Here is a 27,465-nt window from a genome sequence, read left to right on the forward strand (position 1 = left end):
TTTAAATAATAAAGGTACAGTAAGAGCATTTCCACATGTAATGAGAACTTATAGGATTTGGACTAAACAGCTGTGTGGCCATAAGAAAACCACCTGTTAGTGACCCTAATCAGACAAAAAGGCCTTAGTTTGAATAAAGATTGGACTTTGGAACAATGGATGAAGGTCATGTGGTCTGATCAGTTCTGATTGACTCGATTCCAGAGAGATGTCAGGGTAAGAAGGGAAGCGCATAAGCAACGTACCCATGCATAGTGCCAACTGTACAAGACTCTAGAGGCAGTGCTATGATCAGTTGGTCAGCTCTAGGCTCTGTAAAGTTATATATCAATATAATGAAGCTGGCTGAATGTACTGAATGACAGCTTATCCATTCAATAAAGTGTTTCCTCCTTGATGGCACAGGCATAGTCCAGGACTGTAATTATGAAAGAGTGGTTCTGGGAGCATGAGGAATCAATTTCACAAATCAACAAAACTGGCCACCTCATTGTGCACCGCCATCAAAGATAAAAGCGGTTAAATGGAATCTTGAGTGTACTTACTTTTTTGTTGCCAGGCAATGTATATATGCATATAATCAATGCATTATGAGTTTGCTTTGTTTGTCATCTATTTCAGTTTTCAATTTTTGATAAAAGGATAACACAATTTAGACAAAAATACCATACATTCTGGAATGTCATAACTACACACGTTCCCTATTAACCACCGAATAATTCATAAGTAGTTATGTAAATATGCCATTCCTAAAGACTAATACCTAAATTATTTTTATCTCTAAAAAAACTAAAAGAGGTTTACGCCTATGTTTCGCAAGATGATAAAACTGTGCCGTTAAAAACAGGCTGTTAGCTGACGGTAGATGTGGAAATTAATTGTGAAATGGCCAGGATATCCTCACACTAACCATGTCACAACATCTGTTTATTCGAAGAAAAAAAAAAGTAGAAAAAATTATACAGTTGGTTTACAGCATGAAACATTGTACTTAAATAACAGTAATAGTGACAGAGATCCAAGGGCTCACCACATGATTTGGATATAGTATGTATTGCAGGCATTATCAGGCTTAGAATCGCATGATGGAACTGCAGTATATTCACCAGACTTTAAATGTCTGTCATAAAATAAAGAGGATTGCACCAGCAATACTTAACGAAATTGCACGGATAGTACATTTTATGTTCAAGGGCTCAAATACCCCTCAAAACTCAAAAAACTCTCTCGCTCTCGCTCTTGCTCACAGACACACACACACACACACAGCAGGACTCTACCTATTGAGGCACATGAAAGCCTGGCTTTGCTCACCCTTATAATGAACGCTGCATTTTGTGAGGGCACACAGGGCAAACAAGCACCCACATGTTTTCATTTAATTACCACAGTTAAATTTGCGCAATATTCCCTTTCAATAGACCCTCCACAGCTTTCATAGAAAGGTCTATGTCAGCAAAAATAAACTGCATTCTTTTCATAATTGTCAGTGGAAGACCAGAGGCACTGCTGAAGAGCTCAGGAAACAAAAAACAAAAGTGCATTAGCTGCTAAATTAATATAGATATTAATATCATGCAGGAGATTGAACTTGTGAGGTTATAAATGGACAGATGAAGCTCTCAGCATGATCTCTCTCTCTCTCTCTCTCTCTCTCTCTCTCTCATTACCCACCCCCATAATCAAATTAGGGCTTATCCAGGCACATGGAGGATGCTGGCTGTGCATGGACACACAGTAGACTACACCCTCCAACTGCTGTATTGTTTTCCCAGAAAAGGATGTTGTGGGTGGCGTCTGAGTGCATGGCACTGTACCATAGAATATTTTCTTTGACAGGTCAATTTTAAAATGAAGTTATAAGTTATGTTTATTTTTATATAGCACACACATCTTTATACTGTAATCATAGCTAAACTGTATATATTATTATAAGGTGTGATGCATAAGCCCAGTTATATATTCAAATAACAAACCTTAAAATAGCATTTTATCTATAATCGTTAGTTCCTTGTGTTTATGTAATTCCCATTGAACTCAGGAACCATAAGGTCTGAGCACAATGACCCAAAAGGAAGTGGGAAGATCAGTGTAATCCAAGGTTAAACAATTAGCGAAATCTGAAATTTTATAAGACTCATGAAGCAAGCTTTTTTTATTATTATTACATACAGTATGTTGAGGGATTTTTTTAAATTTAGAAATAAAAACAAGTTTCTTTCTATGTTACTACCAAATTGTTAAACCTGTAAAAAACAATAAAATATACTTTTATATAGTCCTACAAATATAAAATACAACCACACAGTAGGTCTATATAGATTTGATAATAAGTATCATACACCCATGAGTTTGGGCATGTTACAGAAAAGAAACTATTTGTTTCAAGAAGGAATTCATTATTTCAAAAGTAATATTTAAAAGTGCGCAGCAGGACACATGTCCTGTTGTATTCACTTTAAAGGCTTTAAAGAAAGCTGGATTATATAATACAAAATTGCTCTGAGCTTCTGAGTCATGTTCAAAAAAATTTACCCCTCTCTTTTAATTCTGTATGTTTTTGTGTAAAAACATAATAAAAGTCATCTGATCGTAGCAGATTAGTGTTAAGCAAATACATCCTTAGACAAACAACAACATATAACTTTTTTCACTGTACCATAATGATATTACTATGTCTTTACACAAAAACACACAGAACTAAAAGAAGTGGTATTTATTTTCGAACATGAATTCATATATTTCAAAACATCTAAGGCTTATTTTCTAAAAATTCAAGTTTAAATGTAACAACTAAAAGTAAGTTAGATTATTAGAGGATAATTAATAGTAAAAATATATGAACAGCATCTACAATATCATCAGTACAGTTCCAGTTTTGCATTTAAATAATGACAAAGCGCCATCTAGCGGACAGAGCTTTTATCTTAATTACAGTAGAATATAATAAGTTCAGGCCTGAGTAATTGTAATTGTATTATTAAAATCCAATGCATATTAAGATGTTGATGTTTGATTCTGAATTTTAATTATTAGCAACAATGTACAATATCTACAAATATATGAGCTACACACAAATATACAGTTATTAATTTCTTTCTTTCTTTCTTTTCTTTCTTTCTTTTTCCTGCCCATTAAACGCATAATATGATAAGATGAATAAACATGTGAAAAATTCAGCAAATATTTTCCAAAATATTTCAGAATATAAACAGAATTAGATACGCATACGCATTCACAACTTCAGTGAATGTTGAAAAAAACATTGAAATTGCCAATGCCATGAAGTCTCCATTAGTGAACAGGTAGTAACCTCAACAACATGGACATGATGTTAACTAAAACTATTTTCTGTTATACACCTTACGGAACACAGTTATAGAAGGGACTAGTGTAAGTAGCTGTAGTTGATGGTTACAGTGTTTTTAGAAATAGTTAAAAGGTTAAACCTAAAAATAAGCTGCTCAGCTTTTATGTAATTAGTCGTATTATTATTTCAGGTTGAAACCCACATACATTTTTGCCTGTCTACCCAATAAATTAATACAAAGAAATAAAATTTTGTAAGGTTAAGTGTCTTACACCTTGTTTACAAAAACTTATACTTCTTTCACCGTCAGCCAAATAAACTCCATTTCAAACTCCAAAATTTCAGTTCAGCTTTTCTAATGTATATCTACTGGATCAGGTATTTGTTTACGTTGAGCAAGCAGCTCGTTAGAAGCTTATTTTAAAGAAAATTATTAAAATTATTATTAAAATAATAAAAATTATTAATTTAACTTTATTTACATTTATTTTATTTAAATAAATTAAATTAATTGTTCATAACATTGTTTTTACACAACATTTTGATTTTACTCGATTTACTTGTGCAAAGCTGTATTACATTTTGCCCAGCTAGTTTTGTGTGATGGAATTATGTTGTAATAGATATTTTGTAGTTGGGGCAATCCCTACCAGAGGCGCATTTAGCGCATAACAATGGGCTCTCAGGTCAGGTATTTTACAGGCCTTCATCTCGCGGCGGGCAGACGTGTATAGTTGTCACTCAGAGATAGCCAATGTTTTTTTTAAATAGGGTTTAAATCCCGCTCAGGGTGAAATTGCAAAAAATGCGGTTATGGCCGTAAGTAATATAATAATAATTAAGTATATATATATAAACTATATTAGGAATAACACTTAAAAGCTTATAGCACCTGGTATTCCCAAGCAATCTCCCATCCAAGTACTAACCAGCCCCAAACCTGCTTAGCTTCCGAAATCAAACGGGATCAGGTTCACTCAGAAAGAAAGCCTTAAATGAAAGCTGGCTTGAAGGGCTGATTTGAACAATTAAAATGCATAAAATTTTTTATAAAAAAAATAAAATAAAATAAAAATATATAGTAAAACCTCGGATTGCGAGTAACACGGTTTGTGAGTGTTCCGCAAGACGAGCAAAGATTTTAAATACATTTTATTTTTTACGCAAATTAAATTTTCCCATAAGAAATAATAGAAACTCAAATTATTTGTTCCACAGCCCCAAAAACTAAATACATAAAAATAATTATTGCAAAATACAAAGTAAAAATAACGCGCATATTTTAACACCGTGACGGTTCACAATCACACACACTAAAGGCGAGAGAGAGAGAGAGTGTGAGAACCGGCACGGTGTCAAATTACACGTGCACACACACATAACAACAGGCTAAGGGGAAAAAATTTATTTTTTACCTTCTAATTAAAAAAAGTAAAAATAAATCCCAACAGATAAGTGTTTTCGTCTATGCACGCAGGCGCTGTGTGTGTGTGTATGTGTTTGGGCCTGTCGTTATTTGTGTGTGCATTCATAATTTGACACCGTGTCAGTTCACAAACAAACACACACACACACACAAGGCAAGAGAGAGAGAGAGAGAGAGAGAGAGAGAAAGTGTGTGGGAACCAACACGGTGTTAAATTACGTGTGCACAAACATAACGACAATTTGTAACCTCTGATGAGACTTTATTTTGCTTTACATGCGTGCACACACGTGTGTTATAAAAAACAGTACACATGTGCTATACACATACGCATACAAACACAAAATAAAATATATTTTACATACACACATGGTCACAGTGTTATAGTTAACAGTACACACGTGCACTGATGTTAATTATACCAGTAAGAGATGAGCTCTAAGAAACAGCAGGGGAGACGATTACCCACAATTCCACAGCGCAAGAGAGAGAAAAACTGTTGGCTCAGTTGTGATCACGTGACGTGGCTCGTCGTCAAAACAAGAAGCGCATGCGTGATACATGATACCACAGTAGCCTATTTGTAAACCAAGACTGTTTTCCAACGAAGGGCCAGTGACCAGCACAGTTTGTAATTCACCAACACCTAAACACACCCACTGAACCTAGTAATTAACAGATTAGTTAAATCAGTTCTGTTTGAGAAGAAAAATCACCAAACTGTGTTGGACACTGGCCCACAAGGACTGGATTTGGAGACCCCTGCTTTAAAATAGTTTTATTTTTACTTAATATTTTGTATTAATTATTTTTATGTATTTTTTGGGGGGGGCTGTGGAACGAATAATTTGAGTTTCCATTCTTTCTTATGGAAAAATTCAATTTGGTAACAAGTGTGTTTACAATCTCCCATCCAAGTACTAACCAGGCCCAAGCCTGCTTAGCTTCCGAGATCAATTAGACTGATAGCCTTAAGTGAAATTGGGTGTGAACGGAGGACTATTTAAACAATTAAACTGCAAATTGTATAAAAAGTATAAAAAAAAAATTGTATGAGGAATAAAACTAAAAAGCTTAAAGCACCTGGTATACCCGAGCGGTCTCTCATCCAAGTACTAACCATAACCGAACCTGCTTAGTTTCCGGGATCAGAGGGGATCAGGCTCACGAAGATAGGGCCTTAAGTGAAAGTGTATTTGAAAGGAGGCCTATTTGAACAATTAAAATGCGGGGTTTTTTTTATATAAAAAAATATTTATATTAGGAATAAAACTGAAAAGGTTACAGCACCTGGTATTCCCAAGCAGTCTCTTATCTAAGTACTAACCAGACCCAAGCCTGCTTAGATTCCGAGATTAGACGGGATCAGCCTCAATCAGACAGATAGCCTTAAATTGTGGTTTGAAGGGAGGCCTATTTAAACAATTAAAATGATGTTTTTTTTTCTTTTTTTCTTTTTTTTAAATATATAAGGAATAAAACTGAAAAGCATACAGCACCTGGTATACCCAGGCGGTTTCCCATTCAAATACTAACCAGGGCCAAGCCTGCTTAGCTTGCGAGATCAGATGGGCTCAGGCTCACTCAGACTGATAACCTTAAGTGAAAGCAGGTTTGAAGGGAGGCCTATTTGAACAATTAAAATGCAAGTTTTTTTTTTTTTTTTATTTACTTAAATATTAAATAAAAAAAACCTATATGAGGAATAAATCTGCAAAGCTTACAACACCTGGTAATAGTCGTGTATAGTTAACACTCGGTGACAGCCAATGTTTTTTGCTGCAGATATGTTTGCTCTAAGGACCAATGTTTTATCTCATAGTGCCGTTCAACATTACTGTTTTTATTAGCGCCATGATTTCAGAACATATGAGACATTTAAATTTCCTTCAGAAAGAATAATCATACTTTAAACTGTCCATTCATCTTTAAAAATTAATTTGTCATAGTTTACTTTTCTTTTTTTTGGAGCAAGCCATGCTTTTATTTCTCTGTCTAGAGGATTTTGGCGGATTGTAGGTGCATTACTGTTTCTGTGTCATCCACAGTAAGTAATAGTATAGTAAAGTATTGCATCAGTTGGCTCTGTTGAGTGATATATGTAGCCACGCCCAGCTTGAGGGAAAAGCGCTAAATTAGTAAATAAAAAAAAGTGCTAGATGCTGTGATATCTGCCGCAAAACTGTTCTGCCTCAATTTCATTATATTCTGTGACAAATAATGTCTGGACAGACATACAAAAAGAAAAACAGACAAACAGGCCGAAAATTTTCAGAAACTGGTTTCGGGTTTAGGCCTAATTGAAAAAACTAGTTCTGACAACAAAGTTTCTTCCTCATGTAGTCTTAGGGAATTTTTACTTCACTATCACTTCTGGCTTGCTTATTATTGTCAAACTGGTTTATAAATGTATACACTATATCCAGAATTTTTGTTTCTTTAAAGATGTTTTTGCTGAATGAAATCTATTATTAAAATACAACCAAAATTCTAAATACAGTATATCATTTTAAACAGTCTTAAAATATTAAAATATGACTATATATTTTAAAGGAATTATTGCTAAATATCATTTTATTATTTCATCATCTATTCTATTCTTTTCTATTCTATTCTATAGAACATGTACAGTAAGTCCCCCACATACTAATGAGTTCTGTTCCGAGAGCTTGTTCATAAGCCCAATTTGTTCAACGTTCAAAGTCCAACAAACATTGTCTAGGAACTAGGATACTAACACAATTTGCTATACACATCTTAAAACTAACATGTTCCATGATATTGTCCTTGTTCTTTAGAATTGTGCTGATTAAAACAAGTAATGTCTGTAATCTTTTCACCCCACTCCATTCTCTCAATTATTTTCACTTCTGTCTCCTTTTGGGGCTTCTTAGCAGTACCATCTTCATTACCGCTGTTTTTTCACTTGCTTACGAACATGTACATGTACACTGGATCTAACCTTCACAAATGCATGTTGTATCTTTAAAAGTTAGTAACTTGAATGTTTGTATAGACGACTTACTGTACTAGGATACTGTACTAGGTACTTAAAGTACTGTACATGTTTATGTCATACGTTATGATGCTGCCTGTGCGATACAACACCAGTAGTAGTATGTACTAATATAGTACAGTATGTACAGTACAGCCTATTTTAGATACCTGCTGAACCCAATAGGTACCCAATAAGTACCAATGGTATTCACAGCATACACACTATAGTGATACCACAGTAATCAGTAAAGTATCATAGTACCTTGGTACTTGATAAGTAAGGATGTGTTTACTTCAGAAGTTACACTGTGAGGTTTAATCAAGTTTATTGTTAAATAAGTTTGTAAATGAATCATGTACACACACATTCCGCAGCACACAGGGACGGACCTCAGACGTTAAAGGCAAGTAAGGAAGTTTATTCTGACTGCTGATCTGTAAACACTGTGAATAGGAATGACCTGTTCTGATCGGTCGAGCACTCTCGGTGGAGATTAGCGCAGCACACATGGGCGGGTTTCCTCAGCTTACAGTACACGTGCTTTTGGCCTGGATCGCGTTGCAGGAGGGGGTGATGATGATCTGCGTGTGAAGCGGCGCTCAGGAACCTCACGCGCATGATTTCATGTACACATGCTCAGGCATAAGGTAAGATAATGACAACGCCTGCGCTCTTGTGTTGTTGTGTTCTATCAGCTGTAGATCTGGAGTGCTGCAGTGTTATGTAATGGAAAGAAGATACAGTAACATGATGTTGATTTTCTGGTCGCGCGCGTCTGGCTGCTCGTGCTGCAGTGTCCGACAGTCACGTTCCAGCGGTTTATGATGTTTACCATTTAAACACCATGTAGAACGACAATAGCTGCTTCTCCTGTGTGATGTGCAAAGTTAGGAGAAAGCTTCAGGGGAAAGTAGTCCGCGCTTAAAGGGCCGCCAGATGACGTCATAGAAGAGGGTGCATGTTATGTGTACAAGGAAGGTTTTGTGAAGTCGCACAAACGAAATTATTGTAAGGTTTTCTAATATTACCTTTCATCATTATTAATAGAATAGGATATTTCTATTCCAGTTGGATTGCATAGAAATAAAATAGAGTTTTAACACAATAAAACAGGAAAAAATAGATCTTTTTTCCCCCAAATAGAATGAACTAGAAATCAATGAATTGTAACTATTTATTTATTTATTTTTATTTTTATTTAACATTCTTCTTCTGCTTCTTATTCTTATTACTAGAGGTTACCCGTGGCTCCGCCCACATATATATATGATTTCAGTACAAGCGAAAGAACAGAATGCATTGTATATAGTCAGTAATGGCATTTATTGACTTGACCCATAAAATCTTGCAAAGTTCTATTAATATTGAACATAGTATTCCACAACTACAAACAATGTACTGAAAGTATTAAAAGATAGTAAAAACAATCACTGCAATAATTAAATACTAACTCAGTATACAGTAAATGAGCTCAACTACTCAGACACCTTGCGATATACAATATTTTTAGTTTGGCCATTCGTGCGCATATGTGAAGATTTCTTGGTGTGCCCACTCTTGAAGATATGACATATGGAGTTTTTAAGATTATGGCAACAATATTAAGAAAGTAAGGCGAACTGGAAATCGAAGGCATTTAAAGTCAAATGGTTGTTGCTGGGTATGAGTGGGATACGGGGAATGAAGAAGTGCCCTTTACCACTACTGGTCAGAATAGTCGCTTGAATAATTTTAGGCATAAGTTTGCTGACGCAGAAGCTTTTTCAATTGCTCAGTTTTGTGGAGCCAGATTAATTTGATCTATAAAAAAGCATTTATAAACTATGTGAAAACATATTGTGAGCATGGGATAAACAGTCAGACACTACTTAAACAGACATTGTGAAGTGCATGACTGTACTGTAATTTTTATCCAGAACAAACTAACACACAAATAAAATTATGTGCATCATCTGCGACACATTCCCACAAGGACTGAAGAACCAAACTGTGTTTTGGTTTTATTATTTTATTTGTATTAAAACAATTTGGATACATCTTCATCGACTGAAACTGTGCTTTCTAACTTTTTTGGAACCCTTGGTGCTATGTCTTCATTAAATCTTGCACAAAATGCAAAAAAAAAACTGCCAAAAATCATTAAAAAATGGTAACTTGCTTTGCTTTCCACTGACATAAGCAAGATTTGAACGGCTCCCAGACATTCATGCCAGCAGATGCAATGCAAATTTCGTACACCGATGCAAATTTCTTGCAAAATTTCAAGTCTTAAGGAAGGGCAATCACATGCTGAGGTTCCGCTGCATATATATATATATTCCTCAAAATACGATGTATGTGTACGGACTGTCAATTTTCATAATAGGCAAACATTCACTGGTAATAAATTCAATTCAATTCAATTTAATTTGTATAGCGCTTTTAACAATTGTCATTGTCGCAAAGCAGCTTTGCACAAACAAAAGAATTATTAATACTGATAAAGGCCAGCTTGGATGAATTCTCAAATCAGTTGGTGTTAATTAATCTTCTGTAAAAATAGAATGAGCTATGAGCTCATTTATTTATTGTGGGACCCATTGTTTAAAAAAAAAAACATAATTGTTTAAAAGTATGTGTATCCCTCAGAACCATAGTTTTGATTTGAAAAATTATGACTGAGTTAGGGAAAACTGCAGCACTTGTATTTAGAATGTCTTTCGTGATCTCTATGGAATTTGTTTTTGCAGGGAGATTTACTTTTTTAGAAAGTTATCAGAACAGCCAGTGCATTACAGCCTGCTGTGTATGGGACTAAGTAGGTAAAGAGTTCAAGGTTGTTGATCTGGCCTCTAAAGTCTGACCAAGCATCCATGGAATGCACCTGACAAACAAGTCTGAGTCACAGAGGCACCACTACGCAACCTACAGCACTCGAAGGAACCTGCACAATATTGGGCTTAATATCCGTGAACTTAGTCTGTTTATTACTGTCATAGACTTTTTGATTTTTTTGTCCTGCACACATTAGGCTTAAGTTGATGTTGGAGATTTAGATCTTCCACTGTTAGTGCCAGTTACACTTTAGCACTTAAATATAAGCTGTAACTTAAATTATAATAGTATCAAAAAAGACTCAGCAGTCGGTTGAACTGAATGAGCTGGAATTTATTGCAGCAACAAAGCTCAAGTGAGCCAATTCAATGCCTGTTCAAGAACAAGCAAAGGGCAGACTGAAAAGCATTTCAATGCACACTCCTTATATTCTGTTAACCAAAGAATGATGTTATTCACAAATCAAAACAGAATTCCTCTTCCCATGTAGCCCTCATATCATTATCAGCAATTACTTCATCAGCAGGTGTGTTCCCACTGTGAGGAGCACAATAGATATGCTTTCTTACACACTGATAGCACAAGGTCAAGCTTATCTAGTCTGTTCTCTCTCCTTTCACAAGCTCTAGTACTAGTAAACAGAGCATCGGTAAGCATATCCTCTGTGCTATTCATTTATTTTCAATGTTTGTATAATTATATTTTATACTTGAGTAATGTGACTATATTTGTGGTTAAATACATATGTGGTTAAATATGTTATCCCTAAAAACATGCTTATATTGAAATTGTGTATAATGCCAGTAAAATGAATGAAGTTAGATTAATGAGACCAGTCAAACTAACTCAAGGCTAATTACACATAATAAGTTAATTATCTTTGATATCGTTATAATTTCCACCACTGAGAAGTCTCTAGTCTCTATGTAGAGTGTTTCCTATGATTTTTTTTTAAATCATAGGAATTTTTAAATCATAGGATCATCAAATAAGTTTAAAAATTTTTTATTCTGCTTGCTTTGTGTCCAGGCTTTGTCCCAAAGATGAAGTACATCTTGGTCACTGGTGGTGTTATATCGGGAATTGGTAAAGGCATTATTGCCAGCAGTGTGGGAACAATCCTCAAATCCTGCGGCCTCCACGTCACAGCTATCAAGATTGATCCTTACATTAATATTGACGCAGGCACATTCTCTCCTTATGAGCATGGTGAGTTTGCCTGCATGCAGCGAGTCGAGTGTTGCCATACACTCTTCATGCCTTTCAGCATCACACACACAGTGTTATTGTCTTTTAGGGGAGGTATTTGTGCTGGATGATGGTGGTGAAGTTGATCTGGATTTGGGAAACTATGAACGCTTTCTGGACATCCGGCTGACCAAAGACAACAACCTGACCACTGGGAAGATTTATCAGTCTGTTATAACGAAAGAGAGGAGAGGAGATTATCTTGGCAAAACTGTGCAAGGTGTGTCTTGTTAATAGATCACATTGTGTTCTTTTTCTCTTTATAATGATAACAGTAAAAATCATGGTCATGTCATGAGAACAATGTTTGCATTTCTGCAAACCCGACTGTTCCAACTGAGGTTGTTAAGTGATGCATTTTTATTATGATTGTGCCATTATTAATTGAATAATATGGCCCATGTCAATGCAACTGAGATTCTTTGCTGAAGTTGTTATACAGTCCGTAGCAATTAATAAATAAATAAAATGTAATTGGACATGTTGTTATAGGGAAGACATTGTGTTGTGCTGTTACCACCCCGCTGTTGATTATTTTCCAATATCAGCACATTGTGAAGTGTTTTATTCTTCTTCTATTACAGCAGTTTGCCAAGTTATACTTTTTTTAAGTATTAATAAACAACACATTGGGCCTTTTAACTGTTTATAGTTGCACGTAGTATTGTAGAATATGAGTGAGTCAATTTACTTCATGTTAAAACGTAATATATAACTGCTATAAAAATATATCCTCTCAGCAGCCTCTAAATCATCCTTGAAGACAAAGGGGAAAAAATCACACCAATCAGCCACAACACTAACACTATCTCCTAAACTGAATAGTATCAATTATATACTGGTACACTAACGCCCCCCACATGTGGGGCATTACAGTGATTGGTCAATTTTTTCACCTATTTTTTCAAATACAGTTTTACTGTTAACTTCCTTGTTATATTTCATGTTACATGCACAGCATAGTAAATGTCTCATAACTCATGTTTAAGTGGAGATGGTATCTTTCGACCCACAAGCATTATGCCTGATGGTAATGCCAGCATAAGGGTGGGGGTATTCTTTAAAATTAGATCTTTCAGCCAAGACTTCTCCTATGCATGATAAATACATGTTTCCTTATAGAAAGCTTCACCTTTATTCAATTTGTTTTATAATATACAAAATATAACTTTAGATTATATATACTGTCTGACTTACAAGCCAGACAGTATATATAATCTTTCTATTAATAAACTGAGTATAGAAATTATATATGTGATATAATTTGTTTAAATTAAGCACATCAACGGCATTGTCCTTTTCAAGAACTGATTCCTTGTGACAAAATATGACTTGTGACAAACAGATTTAAGTGTTGTTTTCAGCAATATTAACATAAATACTCTAACAATCTAAAGAGATTGATGCATAGTTATGATAGTTCGGTGAGGGAAATGCAAATCACCTGCATGGCACGCATAAACATTGATGTTAAAAAAATGACAACGTTTTTAAGCATTTCTGTAAATGTGCTGGTGGATTACGGTGCTTTGATCTGTGCTGTTTTTTCCCAGTGGTACCACACATCACTGATGCCATTCAGGAGAGGGTTATGCGGCAAGCCAAAGTGTCAGTGGATGATGATGGGGTCGAGCCAGAAGTCTGTGTCATAGAGGTGCAACTCCTTTAGCTATTCATGGTGATGCTGGGTTACCTTCAAGCTCTTTGCCTTAAACATATATTGGTTTGTGTGTCATAGTTAGGAGGCACCGTGGGAGACATTGAAAGCATGCCTTTCATCGAAGCCTTCAGGCAGTTTCAGTTCAAGGTGAAGCGTGAGAACTTTTGCAACATTCATGTCAGTCTTGTTCCTCAGGTAGGAGACAACCCACATTACAGTCATATTATTTGTTTACCTGCACACTCAGCAGGGTGTTGCAAACTGTTGTTTTATATACGTAGTTGTGTCTGTTCTCAGCCCAGTACTACAGGAGAGCAGAAGACTAAACCTACACAGAACAGTGTGCGAGAGCTCCGTGGTCTGGGCCTGTCACCTGATCTGGTCAGGCAAATTCTCTCTCTTTATTTGTTATTAATAAATCCCATGTTTGCAAATATTAACATTCAAAGGTTGCTTTATATTAATGTGGGAATTTCCATACTGAAAATTCAAGAGTGACATTCTGTCAAGAACTAACCTTAGGTGACCAGAAGACGTAGCTTTAGCGGTTAGCCCTTTGTTGCATGAATGGTAAACCCAAACGCGAAAGAGCACGAGTAGGCAGGATAATCACGCTATTTAGTTTAAGGACTCTCACAAATAGGGAGCAAGGGAAAGACACAATCTAACCCGTGTCCTATGAACACACACTCAATCTAAAAGCAAACCCAAGAAAGTGAGTACTCACGAATCGGCGAACGAATCCGAGGTGGCATGGGTGAACTTAATGACTGAGCGGCGTGTTGTGGTTTGTTTACTCCTTTTATGCTTCCTGGTTCACGACCACATTACTTCCGGGTCCTAGTGCGGACCGAGTGTGCATGACACATTTTATGCAAAAAAAAGTCAAAACAAATTCTAATTCTGCTTAACACAATGCTACTGCTTAAATAATTGACTTACATTAGCTATTATGATTATTTTCCGATTACGGCTTGTCCAATAGTGTTTTATTAACTTAATATTATTTTAACATCATGCTCCACTTTTTGGTAGAGCACATTGAACAGTGTGTTGAAAGTAACCTAATTTAGCCATCTCCACCATTCGGTTGAGGTATGCTATGCTACAGAAATCCACTAGGTGGCATTTTATCTTTAAAAAATATGCCTTTTTAAAATAGTTTTTTAGCATACCCATAAGAAATAAAGGCGATCTAATGGCCAAAGATGAGTGCCGCAAAAAAATTATATTTTATTTGACTTTTACAGTTTTTTCTAATGTTGGATTTGTAAATATATAGATACATTTACCATGAACCAGTATCTCAACCATTTGAGTGAGGCCTACTTAAAAAAACATTGCTATTATAACATTGCTAAATAAAATCCAATACTTTTTTCTTAGTGAAAGGGTCAATTGACCACACATCATACTTTGTAAACGTTTACAGCTGTGTTGTGGAATGCCGGTATGCCAAGTTGTTCCCTCACTGGCCTTTCTTTTTTTCTCTGCTGACTGTTACAAAGCTCTGGCAATCATTCCAATCACATGTGTAATAAATATCTCCTACTGTACATTCTTTGTTAAATAAACCCATTTTATTAGTTTATTATCAGGCTTATATTATGTGAAACACCTGACTTACAAGTCGGTAGAACCTGTCGCTACTATACACGTTTTGTATCTATGAGTATAGCTGTGATTTTAGGTTGTGATTGGAACTATTGCTAGTGCTGAGTGCTGGTCGACATCTTCTGATCATTCAGGTTTGAGGCTTCAGCAATGTTATTGTATAACATTGACTCTTGAATTCTGTTCCTCCACTAACAATTTAAACAAGTGACCGTTGCCACCTAAGAAGAACACACACATCGCAACAAGGATTATTAACCCAGAGCTAAATTTTTCCCACTATCCAATCTGGGAATATTAACACTTTTCTTTGCTTATATGCTTCCTCCTTTTTTTTTAGATTGTTTGTCGTTGCGCTACACCACTAGACACAGCAGTGAAAGAGAAAATCTCAATGTTTTGTCATGTCGAGCCAGAGCAGGTATTTACATACAGTATGAGCAACATTTAAGAAATGTTTCTAATCTGAGAACACTTTGTCTGTTTTATTGCCTCACATCTATATCTTCTGCCTGTTCTTATTTGTAGGTCATCTGCATACATGATGTGTCCTCCGTATATAGAGTTCCACTGCTCATGGAGGATCAGGGAGTGGTGGATTTCTTTTGCACACGGCTGAACCTGCCTGTTGAGACGAAACCGCGCATGATGCTCACCAAGTGGAAAGAAATGTCAGACAGGTAAGGATTACTATTTTTCCGAACTTACAAACAAATTGAATTTTCTTTTTATCATTTCATGTGTGTTTTGTTGGTTTGGTATGTTTTTGACAGAACTGACCGTCTTTTGGAAAGCACATCAATTGCCTTAGTTGGAAAATACACCAAATTTTCTGACTCCTATGCATCAGTGATTAAGGCACTGGAACATTCTGCCCTTGCAATCAACTACAAGCTAGAGGTGAAAGTAAGGCGTGCTCTTGATTAATGATTCCCATTATAAGTCATTTATGCTCATTAATGCTGTTATGGATATTTCATTTAGTTATACCAGTATATAGCTATGAATGTTTTCTTTGATTCAGTTCATAGACTCTGCATATCTGGAGCAGAGCACAGAGCAGGAAGATCCAGTGAAGTATCACGAGGCATGGCAGAAGCTCTGCAGTGCCGAGTGAGCCCAGTGACATGCAACACATGGCTAAACAAAAAGCAGTGTTATGATCTGCAGTTGCTTCAGTTTATCAGGTCTAGACTCAGCAGCATTATGTGGCAATAAAAGGAAGTCAGCTGACGACCTGAATGTACTGAGTGACCAGGTTGATGGCACAGGCATATTCCAATATAACTCAAATTGTGAAAGAGTGGTTCTGGGAGCATAAGGAATAATTTTCACACATGAACTCGCCACCACAGTGTGTGCTGTAATCAAAGCTGAAGGTGACTGAATGAAATCTTAGAGTGTGTTTGTCCAGGCAGTGTATATAAATAATAATAAAAAAAAAAAATCATTATTAAAAAGATATATTTTAAACTCAGTGTAGAGATGCATTAATTGCCACACAAAAAAACCCACAACATTGAATCGCCTTCCCCACATTTCTACATTATAGTGTTCGTTCACATCTATGTTGAAACAACCACCATTCTTTTATGATGTGCTTTACTACTAATAACTCACCTAAGTCTAAACTTTTTATATATGACAGATGCTGTCCTTGCAATTATGACTATTTATTACTTTCCCAGTGGCATTTTGGTTCCAGGAGGCTTTGGGGTACGAGGCACTGAAGGAAAGATTCATGCTATTAATTGGGCAAGAAAAAAGAAAAAGCCTTTTTTAGGTAAAAAGACAGGAATTTTGATTTTGGAATTTTAGTATGCCATTGATTTCTCACCCTGTTCACTGTTTTTATAATGTGGTTTGCAGGTGTTTGTCTGGGCATGCAGCTCGCTGTGTGTGAATTTGCCCGCAATGTACTTGGCTGGAAAGGTCAGCTGCACGAGAGGTTCTCTGTTAGAGTTTCACAACAGTTTTTGTATTTTTCTTTTGTCCGATCTCATATTTGTCTTGTTTCTATGAACAGATGCCAACTCCACTGAATTTGATCCTGACACAAAGTACCCTGTGGTAAGCAATGTTTTTACAATATTAAAGCGCTTAGTGTTTTAATAAGTGTGCTCACTGTGCAGCTCTAAAGATTTTCTCTCACATGTTCATGTAGGTAATTGAAATGCCAGAACATAATCCAGGACAAATGGGTGGCACCATGAGGTTAGGAAAAAGGCGAACCATCTTCACAAGCACCTCAAGTATTCTCAGTACGTTACTGGGAGTGATTTTGTACCAAACTGTTTTAATGCTGTGTTTACTGAGCTTGGGTTATTACAAAAAAGGTTGCTGAACAATATTGATTGATGCAGTTGATTGAAATTAATTTACTGTCTTTTAATATTTCAGGAACATTATATGGAGATGCCGAATATGTTGATGAACGACACAGACATCGTTTTGAGGTGTGTATTTAAATCGATTAGGTGTATAGAGGTGTATAGATCGAAATCGATCTGTTTGTGCTTGGATGGTCTTTTAGTGGCATGTACTTGTTCCTGGGCACTTCCTTCAGGTAAATCCAGAACTAAAGCACCGCTTGGAGGAAAAAGGTCTCCGCTTTGTGGGCCAGGATGAGGAGGGCAAACGAATGGAAATCATTGAACTGGAAGGTAGGTCAACTTACAGTATTTTATTTTTAAAACATGTAAGTTTTTTTTAATCACAGTTTCTTCTTTTGTCCTGGCAGATCATGCTTATTTTGTGGGAGTGCAGTACCATCCGGAGTTCACCTCCCGGCCCATTAAGCCTTCACCACCCTACTTTGGTCTGCTTTTAGCAGCTGCAGGAAAACTACAGAGCTATCTTCTCAAAGGGTGCAGACTTTCACCACGGTAAACTAAACCACTGAAATCTTTATTTAATTAAGTCTTCTTTAAAAAATATATTGTGTCTTATAATCACTGCTTTGTCCCTGTGAAGATAGAATGCACATCACATGAAAATATCCATTAAATGTTCAATTTTAGCCATTAGCTGAAATAAAACAAAAAATAAACTTGCATGCAAAATGTGTTGGTGTTTAATAATTTTATTGGGATTTTTTTTTCCTTTGCCCCAGAGACACATACAGTGACCACAGTGGCAGCAGTTCTCCCGATTTAGAGCTCTCTGAAATCAAATTCCCATCACTCTCATAGAATGGATATGCTCACTCACAATGGACCATATGAAGGGAAGTTAAATTTGGACCTGAAGACAAATCCTGTCATCATGTCTAAGTTTTTTTTATGTGTAGTGATTCTTCTATAGATCATTTATATGAGAATGGAAGGGATGTATTGACTTTTAAAGTTGTCAATATTTTAAGCCATTACTACAGCAGAACACAAAATGATTTAATATACTCAAATACAACTTTTAAATTACTATTTATAGAGTCTTTGGGATCTAAATAATGTGCATTTATGTATATTAACATATTTTGCATGTGAGGAACGAGGTTATAGTTTGGATTATAATTCATGTTTCATCTTTGCCAAAAGAGTACATGATTTTATTGCTGTAATAAACTGGAATTATGCCAAATTTATTATTTATTATATAAGTTATACTGATACTGTATCTCTCATAAGTGCATCATTTAATGCTCATTGTCCTCTCCACAATTTTAAAGGAATACTCTGTATTCAGGTAAAAAACTGTATAATATCAAATGCTCACACAGGGAAAACGAAAGTATTACGACAACATGCGTTCTGCCTGTGCACAAAACAGGTGATTCCACTAATTAGTCTTAGCCTATCTGGCTAAAGAGTTATGCTAATTAACTGAGAAACTAGTAAAAAAGTATGCTATGGTATGTGGCTACGTGACAATGGTATTCCGCTTCTGGAGCTGTGGCCTGGCTCATCTCCAGACCTAAATACAATAGAAAGCTGTTGGACAGTGGTGAAAAAGGCAGTAGCAATCAAAAAATCTCATCTGTACATTCAAGCAGGCATAGACTGATCAAGTGAGACCAAAGTTCTTTTTGACTTTAGGTCCTGCTGGATCCAGCAGGTTTTGAATATTAAAAGGACTATATATTTAAATAGTGATTGTTGTATAACAATTGTCATTATTAAAAAATAAATGAGAGCATAATTAAATAATTGAATTTTTTTCTTTGTCTGAATAATTTTGGCCACCACTGTACATTCTGATATCTTTTTTTATTGTACTATTTTACTGAGTGAATTCATTTATATGGTGCAGAACACTGATGCCTGCTAAATTCAGATCTCCTGAAATCTGGAAGTTACTGTGATATACCAGAGCTAACCGTTGTTCATTAATATGTAAACTTGGGTGGGAGATTTTAAAAATATGAAGAAATGTAGCAAATATTATGTTGATCACTAAACTATTTACAGATTATCAATCTCTTTGCAATCTCTTGGTTCCTGCTGTGTTAATAAAAATTTTTTAATAATGTATATATACTGCCTACTGTTTATTTTTTAAAAGCTTCTAAAGGTCATATAAAAACATTTTGACTATAGTTTGGACACACCTTCTAATTTTTTATGGTCTTTCCTGTTAATTAATTGATGATTTGTAAGGCTGGTAACTGTAAATGAACTTCTCCTCTAGAGCAGAGTTTTGATCTTGTGTTCTTGGGAAGGTCTTCACGAGAGCCAGTTTCATCATGGTTTTGACAGCTGACCGTTATTTCTTAAATTAACTACTGTCTGTTTACTTAATTACCTAATACCATTTGTGTTATTTCATAGTTTTGAAAAAAAAAAAAGAAGAAAGAAACATTCTTCCAGAATATAGAAACTAAATCGCAATTGTGTTTAAACTTTTGACTGGTCTTGTATATAACTGTAGTTACTGGTTTTATATATAAAAGGTTGTCCACTATGAGTATATTGGTTATATGTGTACTGTGATTAATTCATAGATACAAATCTACAGTTTCCAGGTGAAATTAATTTCAGGTGTAAATTGGTACATTAACTAGTTTTTGAAAGTACACGATTTACGGAGTCCATTATAAATATACATCCTTAAAAAATTAAGAACTAGAAGGCAGACAGATGTTTCTGTTAATATGATGATATAACTGTGTATGTACTGTACGTTATGATAGAACTTGTTCACTCGACTCAGAGGCAAGAGGCTTTTATGCTGTCATGTCCAACTTCCGCTTGTATTTAACACCGCCGTGTCTGGACGCACAGCTAGTGCAGGAGCTCTACATTTACTAGACCATATACCTCTTTACCCATTTAATACTATATGTCTTAAGAAGATGGATAAATAGGACCACTCTTTTAATAGAAGGTAAAGTATTTATACGAAGTTGCATTTAAGGTTAATTAATATCGTGCTCGCTGGATTTAGCATTAGCATTAGCTTTTAGCCCCCAGCAGTTAGCTTGATACAGAGTAGCGCACACAGCCTAAAATGTCGGCAATCGTAAACACGGAGAAAGGCTCAAAACAATAAAGATGTATAATAAATTATATTATACATATAATTATGGTGTAGACATGAAAAGAAACATTAGCCACTTTCTTCACTTGTTGTCATATCATTGTCTGCTACAACAGTTAGCTGTGCGTTCTGTGTTGTTAGAAGTTCAGCGATATCGGGTCGGAAATAAATAAAATAATATTGATAAATTAAGCTGCTTGTGGAAATATAAATGTTATGAATTTTCGGATTATTGGTTCATGTATTCTTTTTATTTATTTAGGTGACAGATAACTAGCTAATCTTTGCTAATGATAAGCTAGCGGTTGTTCCGCTATTTGTGAGTTAACTATGTTTATGTTAACTGTTAAAAAGCGATAAACTAACTTCTAGGCGTTTATATATTATTGTTTTTCGCTTTGTTAATTTGAAGTTAGCCAATGTGTTAAAAAGTATCTTCTAGTTAAAAACTGGTAAATCAAAAACATTTCTCTTTTAGTAGCCGCAATTTCTCTCAGTCCCATAATGCCGTGCGCGCTAAACTTCCGGTGAGGCGTAAACATCTGACAGAAACGTTAGCGCGAAAAAAAAACAACTCAAAACGAGGTAACTTTGTCAAACTCTGCCTTTGGAATGTAGAAGGTTTAGAAATATATCCAAGCCGTCCAAAACTATATGGACACCTGACTACATCACTCGTGTCTATGCCCCAACCAAACTTTTGACACACAGCTGACACAACCAAACTGAACACCTTTAGGATGAACTGGAACACTGACTGGACATCAAGCCTGACCGCTCGACTTCACTAATGATTCTGGATATCAGGTTTTTATAGCTGTGTTTCATTGTCTACTGTAAAGCATTTGTAGGGGAATAGAAAAAATACACTTTTATATGAATTAGTATCAAAAGGTTTCAAGTCTAGTTTTGTAATATGGCAGCAAAGGCTGTGTGCACAGTCACAGGGAGCACCGATCTACATAAGTCAGTGTGCCAAAAGACATTGTTCTGTGTATATCGGGAGCTGTGCAACTGGTGCTATTCTGACCATGTGCATTACCACAGTCGTCTGCGATTTCTTCAAGGACAGCTTCAAGTTCATTCAAGACCTCTGTCAGGGTGACGTAGATGATCCATCCTTCAGGTCAGGGGTTATTACCGGTGAGAAAAAATTGGGTGTACCGGTACGACACAGTAACAGTCTTCACCGTGGAAGAGCCCATCATCTCCACAACCGAAAAAGGCGAGGCAGATTCGCAGCTAGACCAAGTGCATGCTCATCATCTTTTTCGACATTTGCAGCATTGTGCATTGAGAATTTGTCCCCTGGGTCCAGACCATCAATAGCGAATTCTGTTGCCAAGTTTTAGGGCATCTGAGGGAGGACAGAAGGCAAAAGTGACTAGATCTGCGGTGCGTGAATCTTTTGATTTTCCTTTGTATCAGTAAAAGTGGGAGTAGGATTGCATTAAAATGGTCAACAAGTGCATATGGGTGTGATGGTCAGGTGTCCATTTCACTTTGGCCACAGCATATAGCACAACCTCAAAGTAGTTGGATGGTTTCTGATACTGACTTTGGACAGTCAGCTTTATAGATAAAGTGTGAAGTGTTCATCATACAAGATCTGAATGGATTACTGCTGAATCAGGAGCTCCAGGACTAATGTGGATCATGTATCTAATATTTACACCTCCTCTGGGGCTTGATTTGTAAACCATGAGAGAACACCAGTTAAACAATCAAAATTGCCTGTATGAGGCCAAGGAGGGAGAAAGTCAGATCGTTGGGCCTCACCAACGTACATAGTACCTTTTAAACAACATCAATATGATTAACATGAAAAGGACAATGCTTAATAATCCAGGTTCTCTCACAACACAGTGATGTCAACTGCATACCCAAGAATGTCCATATGGTACTAGGTTGCTTTTTGTAAGTAATGATCCAACAAGTTTCAGAAATGGCTTCTTTTTTTTCAGTGAATTATATATTTAGAATCATGGTTTGTTCCACCACTTCTGTGTAGTTGTTTTCAAAAACAAAACAAAGTCAACTGCCTCCTTTTGCTCTTTGCATGGGGGTTGGGCAGGGCAGGCACATTTGATCGATGTGTCACTAAACACAAGTGTGCTGTGATTTACTAGTGACTCATTGCTCATCATAGTTGTTCTTAGTAAAGGAGGAAAAAACTTTTGAGGTTCCTGGGGCATGTAAATAAGTTTAGAAAAGCAAGAACTCTATATTTGAGAGGGCCTGGATCAGGTTCTGACATGATCTGGGGCAAATGATGTACTGACGTGCTCTTTAACATTTATGCGACATGATAACTTATGATAACATGACCCTAAGATGTTGCAGATCTATTTAGACAGAAATGTTTTGCTCCAATCAGATTTAGAGGGGATTAATAAATAAGAAATTGTGCTGCCTTAAATTGTTTATGATCATAAATCCTCAGACACAAGTATATTTCAAGTCAGTCCCAGGATTTCTTAGAGACAGTTTTTTTTACAGTTGTAAAAAAAAAAAAACTTCTGTTTGACTCTTTCCTTCATGTATAAAAAATAAAAACAATGCTTTAGACTAATAGACAACAGCTAGTTCATTTTTTAAGATTGATATATTTCCAACTCATTTACAATCTGATTAGTAATCTGTGTGTCTGAACAGTTAAACGAAGCCCGACCAGAGGCACGTGACTGACTGATTGCCCTCACTGAGTGTAGCATGAATCAATATCAACAGCAGCCTGGTCGATCCAACCTGTACAGCGCTGTGAAAGCTGAGAGTTCACCAACTCCAACTCTCGCCACTAGCATGGCCAACAGCGCTGCAGTACCAGGAAAAGGCCTGGGCACACCTGGGCCTGCTGGGAGAGTGAGTCCCGAGGGATCTCAGGTGAGGCTGTCCACACCCCAGGTAACCATGGACGGAGGCATTTCTGAAATGTCGCAGTTCCTGTTGTTCCTGACACTGTTATAGCTTGTTGTCTTGAAATGTCATGGCAGGTGCAAAGCCAGAGACCTGCTGATGTTTTCAAAAACACTGAAGACTAAAGGGTGTAGTCCTGCTTACACATTTTTTTTTTCTGTTAACAAACTTCAGGACTTCAGTTACTCACTGCATGGCCTCGTTTAATAAAAAAAAAAATGGGATATGTTCTCATTTGTCATTTTATCAACAAATAAACAAGCTTGAACAATAAAATTGTGAAATTCTGAAGCCCCTTTAGCCTTAGAACAAGTATGAGGTTTTGGGTTCTGCAAAACGTTTACATAACATTCCGTTATGAATGCGATTTAGATATTTGACTATTTGACAAGTTTGGTCCTGCTAACTGACTCTTTCACAGGTGCTCAGTAAAAAGAAACTGCAGGACCTTGTGCGGGAAATCGACCCCAACGAGCAGCTTGATGAAGATGTTGAGGAGGTAATTTATCACTCTGCTTTTCTCAATCCTAAATTCATTTAAATTAGATGGAAAGCTTGTGTGAATCTAAGGGCAAGTGAGTTTATGTTAATTTTATTTATTTATTATAATTTGCCAGTGCAGTTTTGAAAGCCTTAATAAATTATTTGATTACTAAACATGGTTTTTAACCGTACATTGTACATGCCAGTATAACATTTTACTGCTTCACATCAGGTGCTCAGAGTGCACCAGTATTTCTAGTGTACAGTGGTGGCCTAAAGTATTGTGATAAACTGAAGAATAATTTTTTGTAAATTGTAATTACTATACAACAATTAGTATTTAGTATGAAGTCCTTTATTATTCAAAAACTGCTGGACTTTGCTACTTGACCTTTTAACTAGCGCTTGTATAAACGCTCACCCAAATTTCTGCTTGCTGTCCTCTAAATTTGGAACACCATCCCCTACCTTTGTCCTGTCTCTCAGATGTTGCTGCAAGTTGCTGATGATTTTATAGAGAGCGTTGTGACCGCGGCCTGTCAGCTCGCTCGTCATCGCAAGTCTAACACTCTGGAAGTAAAGGATGTGCAGCTACACCTTGGTGAGTGCTTGTTTACAGCATTTCTTTGTTTTGTGACTGGTGAATCATGTTTTGTAAAATCTGGGCAAATCATGTGTCTGAGAGTCTGTGTTTAGTTTTTTCTATACTATTTTGTTATTGCACAATATTTCCTCATCTTTACCTAAAAGAAATCACCATCTCTAACATCTTTAATTCGAACTATAAATAATAAGCCGTTTATTTCATAAGGTGAAAAAAAACCTTAATTGGCATCTGTTGTGTTGAACAGAAATTGCTCTGTATATTTGAGGAAAGTGTGTTTTGTGGTCTATTATATAGATAACACTGACATTAAGCTCCCAAAGTGTGTCGTATATAATATGCCGTGGATATAATATTGTAATGTATAATATAAATTAAAAGAGCTAGGATTTTTAGGTTTACACTGTTTAAGACCTGCTTCTGTGCTGTGACTCTACAGAGCGTCAGTGGAACATGTGGATCCCCGGCTTCGGCTCAGACGAAATCCGACCGTACAAAAAGGCGTGCACTACAGAAGCACACAAACAGGTCAGTCTTCATGCTTTCATATCTTGCATGCTAAAAAACAAAACAAAAAAAACACAACAGCAAAATGATCATTTTGTTTAATGTCTTTTGTTTTTTTTAGAGAATGGCACTGATTCGGAAGACAACCAAAAAATAAGAAGAATGCAGAAGGCTCAGATTTCTTTTGCCTTTTTTATTTGTTTATGGGGTTTGGCTTCGAGGAGAATAAAAGAAAAAGGCAGCCTGATAGAGGAACTATTCTCAGTGCTGTTATCAACTACTTCTAACATTTTTCTCTCACAGAATCCGAATCATTTGCCCAAACTGGTGTTTAAACTTTCATTCGTGTTTCATAATTGGTATGGTTCTAGACCTACATATTATAATGCATATCAAATGCTGCATAAAAGACAATTAGATCAGCTCACCGTGGCTGTCTTTCCATAGCCACTATGAAGTTGAATATAAACTGTATCTCGCCGTATATTTATCATTATCCCCTTTTCTATTTCTAATTTCTGAGACTGTCCCCTCTTGGGATAGAATTTATTACTACCTGTAGTGCTAAAGAGTACTTCTGGGCACAGGGTGAGTTGTTATGGCTGCCCTTATTCACAAGTTCAGTGTGTGTGATGTTTCCGGATTTTAGGATTAATTTGAGTCGGTGATTATTTGAACATTATTTCGAAAGGAAACATAATGAAGTTTGTGGCATAAGAAGAAGAACTGTACAAATGTATCATTGTTATTGCTTGCATCATATATTTTTAATTTGCAAAATCATTTGAATGTGTGTGATAATTTACCTGCCCTCCTAATGGCTTTTGCTAAGTCTGATAAATGAAGGTGCTATTATTTGCTTCTTCAATAAATTCAGTTATAATGTAATTGTTATGGTAATTTAGTTAAAAGGAATCATGTTCAGTTGATCACAAATGGTCAAGTAGCCTTAGCAACACAGGCGTCAAATAGCTAATTAAATTCTTTTCTAAAATTCCACTCAAAACTACCTAGGTTTTATTATTATTATTATTATATTTTTTGCTATGGCAACTGAATGTTAATATGCATTACTGCAGCACAGCTTGCAGAAATGCATATTATTTGATTGATGGTTATTGTGCTTGTCATGGTGCATGGTGGTGAACTGAGTCTTGCTGTATTATGTTCCATCCAGGACTTTACATATGCAGTACTTTTCTTAGTACTTAAGTAACATTGGTCATTTGCAGTTTTGCCCATTTTAGTAAGTGTTTTACACAATTGAATTGCTTTTTTTCTTTTGGGGAAAGTACCAGGACAGGCAGTCCCACATGGCATGTGTTTTTGCAGTGTTTGTACAGTAGTATGTAGTCCTAATGTACAATTTGTTTCACAGTCATAGTGTAGCCAAAATAACCACAGAATTGTCAGAAGCCTCATGTTAACAGAGTTGGGATTTTATTTTATTTTTATTTTTTGGTGGGGTTTGTAAAATTTTTCGGATGAGTATCATTGTTCTTTATAAGATGGACTGGTTTTTTTTTTTTTTTTTTTTTTTTTTTTCCAAGAATAAATAATTTGATTATCAAAGTGCTTCTCTCATATGCATGCCAAACCAAGGTGTTTAAACCCTTTTGAGAAACAAGTGATACGAGGGCTTTTTATTAACTGACATACATTAAAATTGTACATGCCGGTATTCTACCTTATACAAAGGTTCTACTCAGCATAGTCTCTCTCCATCACAAGCCATTCATTTGTACCATTGTTGAACCCAACACTCGAACCCTCTTTGAAACTCTTTGTCGCAGTTGATGGTCTCCCACTGTGTGGTTTGTTAATGACAGTTTCCCATTCTTTAAACTTTATACACCTGTGCACATTGTTCTTGTCGATGGTGTCATCTCTGTAAAGATTATGCAATGGAAGATCATTTAACAATGTTTTGTACAGGAAAAAAAACAATCCCGAATGCAGTGCTATATTCTAAAAATACTGGAGATACCTGTTTAGGTCTTTTCTTTGCAGCCGCTTTCAAAGCATCATCTTATGTGGAACTCGCGTTACAATGGGCATCTGTCTTCAGAGTTTAATATTTTAATTAATAAACATTGTACAGGTGTATACCATTGGTTACTGTAGATACCACATTTTCTTTGCAAATAGGGCCACAGTATTGTGCGGCAGTCAGTCCAACCACTGTATAGTCAGTCTATTCAGTAGAGCAGTGATGGTCTTCACAGTGAATCCTGCCATCAAACAAGCCTAGGGTAAGCTCTGTGACATGTGACCGTTTGAGTAACAACATACTGGACATGTGACATGTTAGTGTTTGGAATAAAAAAAGATTTAGCTTTGTGTTTTTCAACAATGTGACTGGAGATATACAGGTTTACAGGATGGGAAACACTTTAGACAGATGTTGAAA

General features: G+C 36.1%; 2 protein-coding genes across 2 annotated transcripts; both read left to right on the forward strand.

Moving 5' to 3' along the window:
• Positions 1-8,290: 8,290 nt before the first annotated feature.
• Positions 8,291-19,220, forward strand: ctps1b (CTP synthase 1b). The gene is made up of 18 exons (XM_053495454.1): positions 8,291-8,381; positions 11,578-11,757; positions 11,846-12,016; positions 13,350-13,450; positions 13,535-13,651; positions 13,754-13,837; positions 15,411-15,491; positions 15,599-15,750; positions 15,844-15,976; positions 16,095-16,183; positions 16,759-16,853; positions 16,940-17,002; positions 17,097-17,140; positions 17,235-17,331; positions 17,471-17,526; positions 17,637-17,733; positions 17,811-17,955; positions 18,183-19,220. The coding sequence occupies exons 2-18, from the start codon at positions 11,592-11,594 to the stop codon at positions 18,259-18,261; spliced, it is 1,770 nt and encodes a 589-aa protein (XP_053351429.1). The 5' UTR covers positions 8,291-8,381; positions 11,578-11,591; the 3' UTR covers positions 18,262-19,220.
• Positions 19,221-20,254: 1,034 nt separating this feature from the next.
• taf12 (TAF12 RNA polymerase II, TATA box binding protein (TBP)-associated factor) lies at positions 20,255-25,302 on the forward strand. The gene is made up of 6 exons (XM_053495290.1): positions 20,255-20,392; positions 23,201-23,428; positions 23,883-23,960; positions 24,431-24,545; positions 24,988-25,076; positions 25,177-25,302. The coding sequence occupies exons 2-6, from the start codon at positions 23,258-23,260 to the stop codon at positions 25,210-25,212; spliced, it is 489 nt and encodes a 162-aa protein (XP_053351265.1). The 5' UTR covers positions 20,255-20,392; positions 23,201-23,257; the 3' UTR covers positions 25,213-25,302.
• Positions 25,303-27,465: the final 2,163 nt, after the last annotated feature.

Source organism: Clarias gariepinus, chromosome 4 (genome assembly GCF_024256425.1).
Source record: "Clarias gariepinus isolate MV-2021 ecotype Netherlands chromosome 4, CGAR_prim_01v2, whole genome shotgun sequence".
NCBI lineage: Eukaryota > Metazoa > Chordata > Actinopteri > Siluriformes > Clariidae > Clarias > Clarias gariepinus.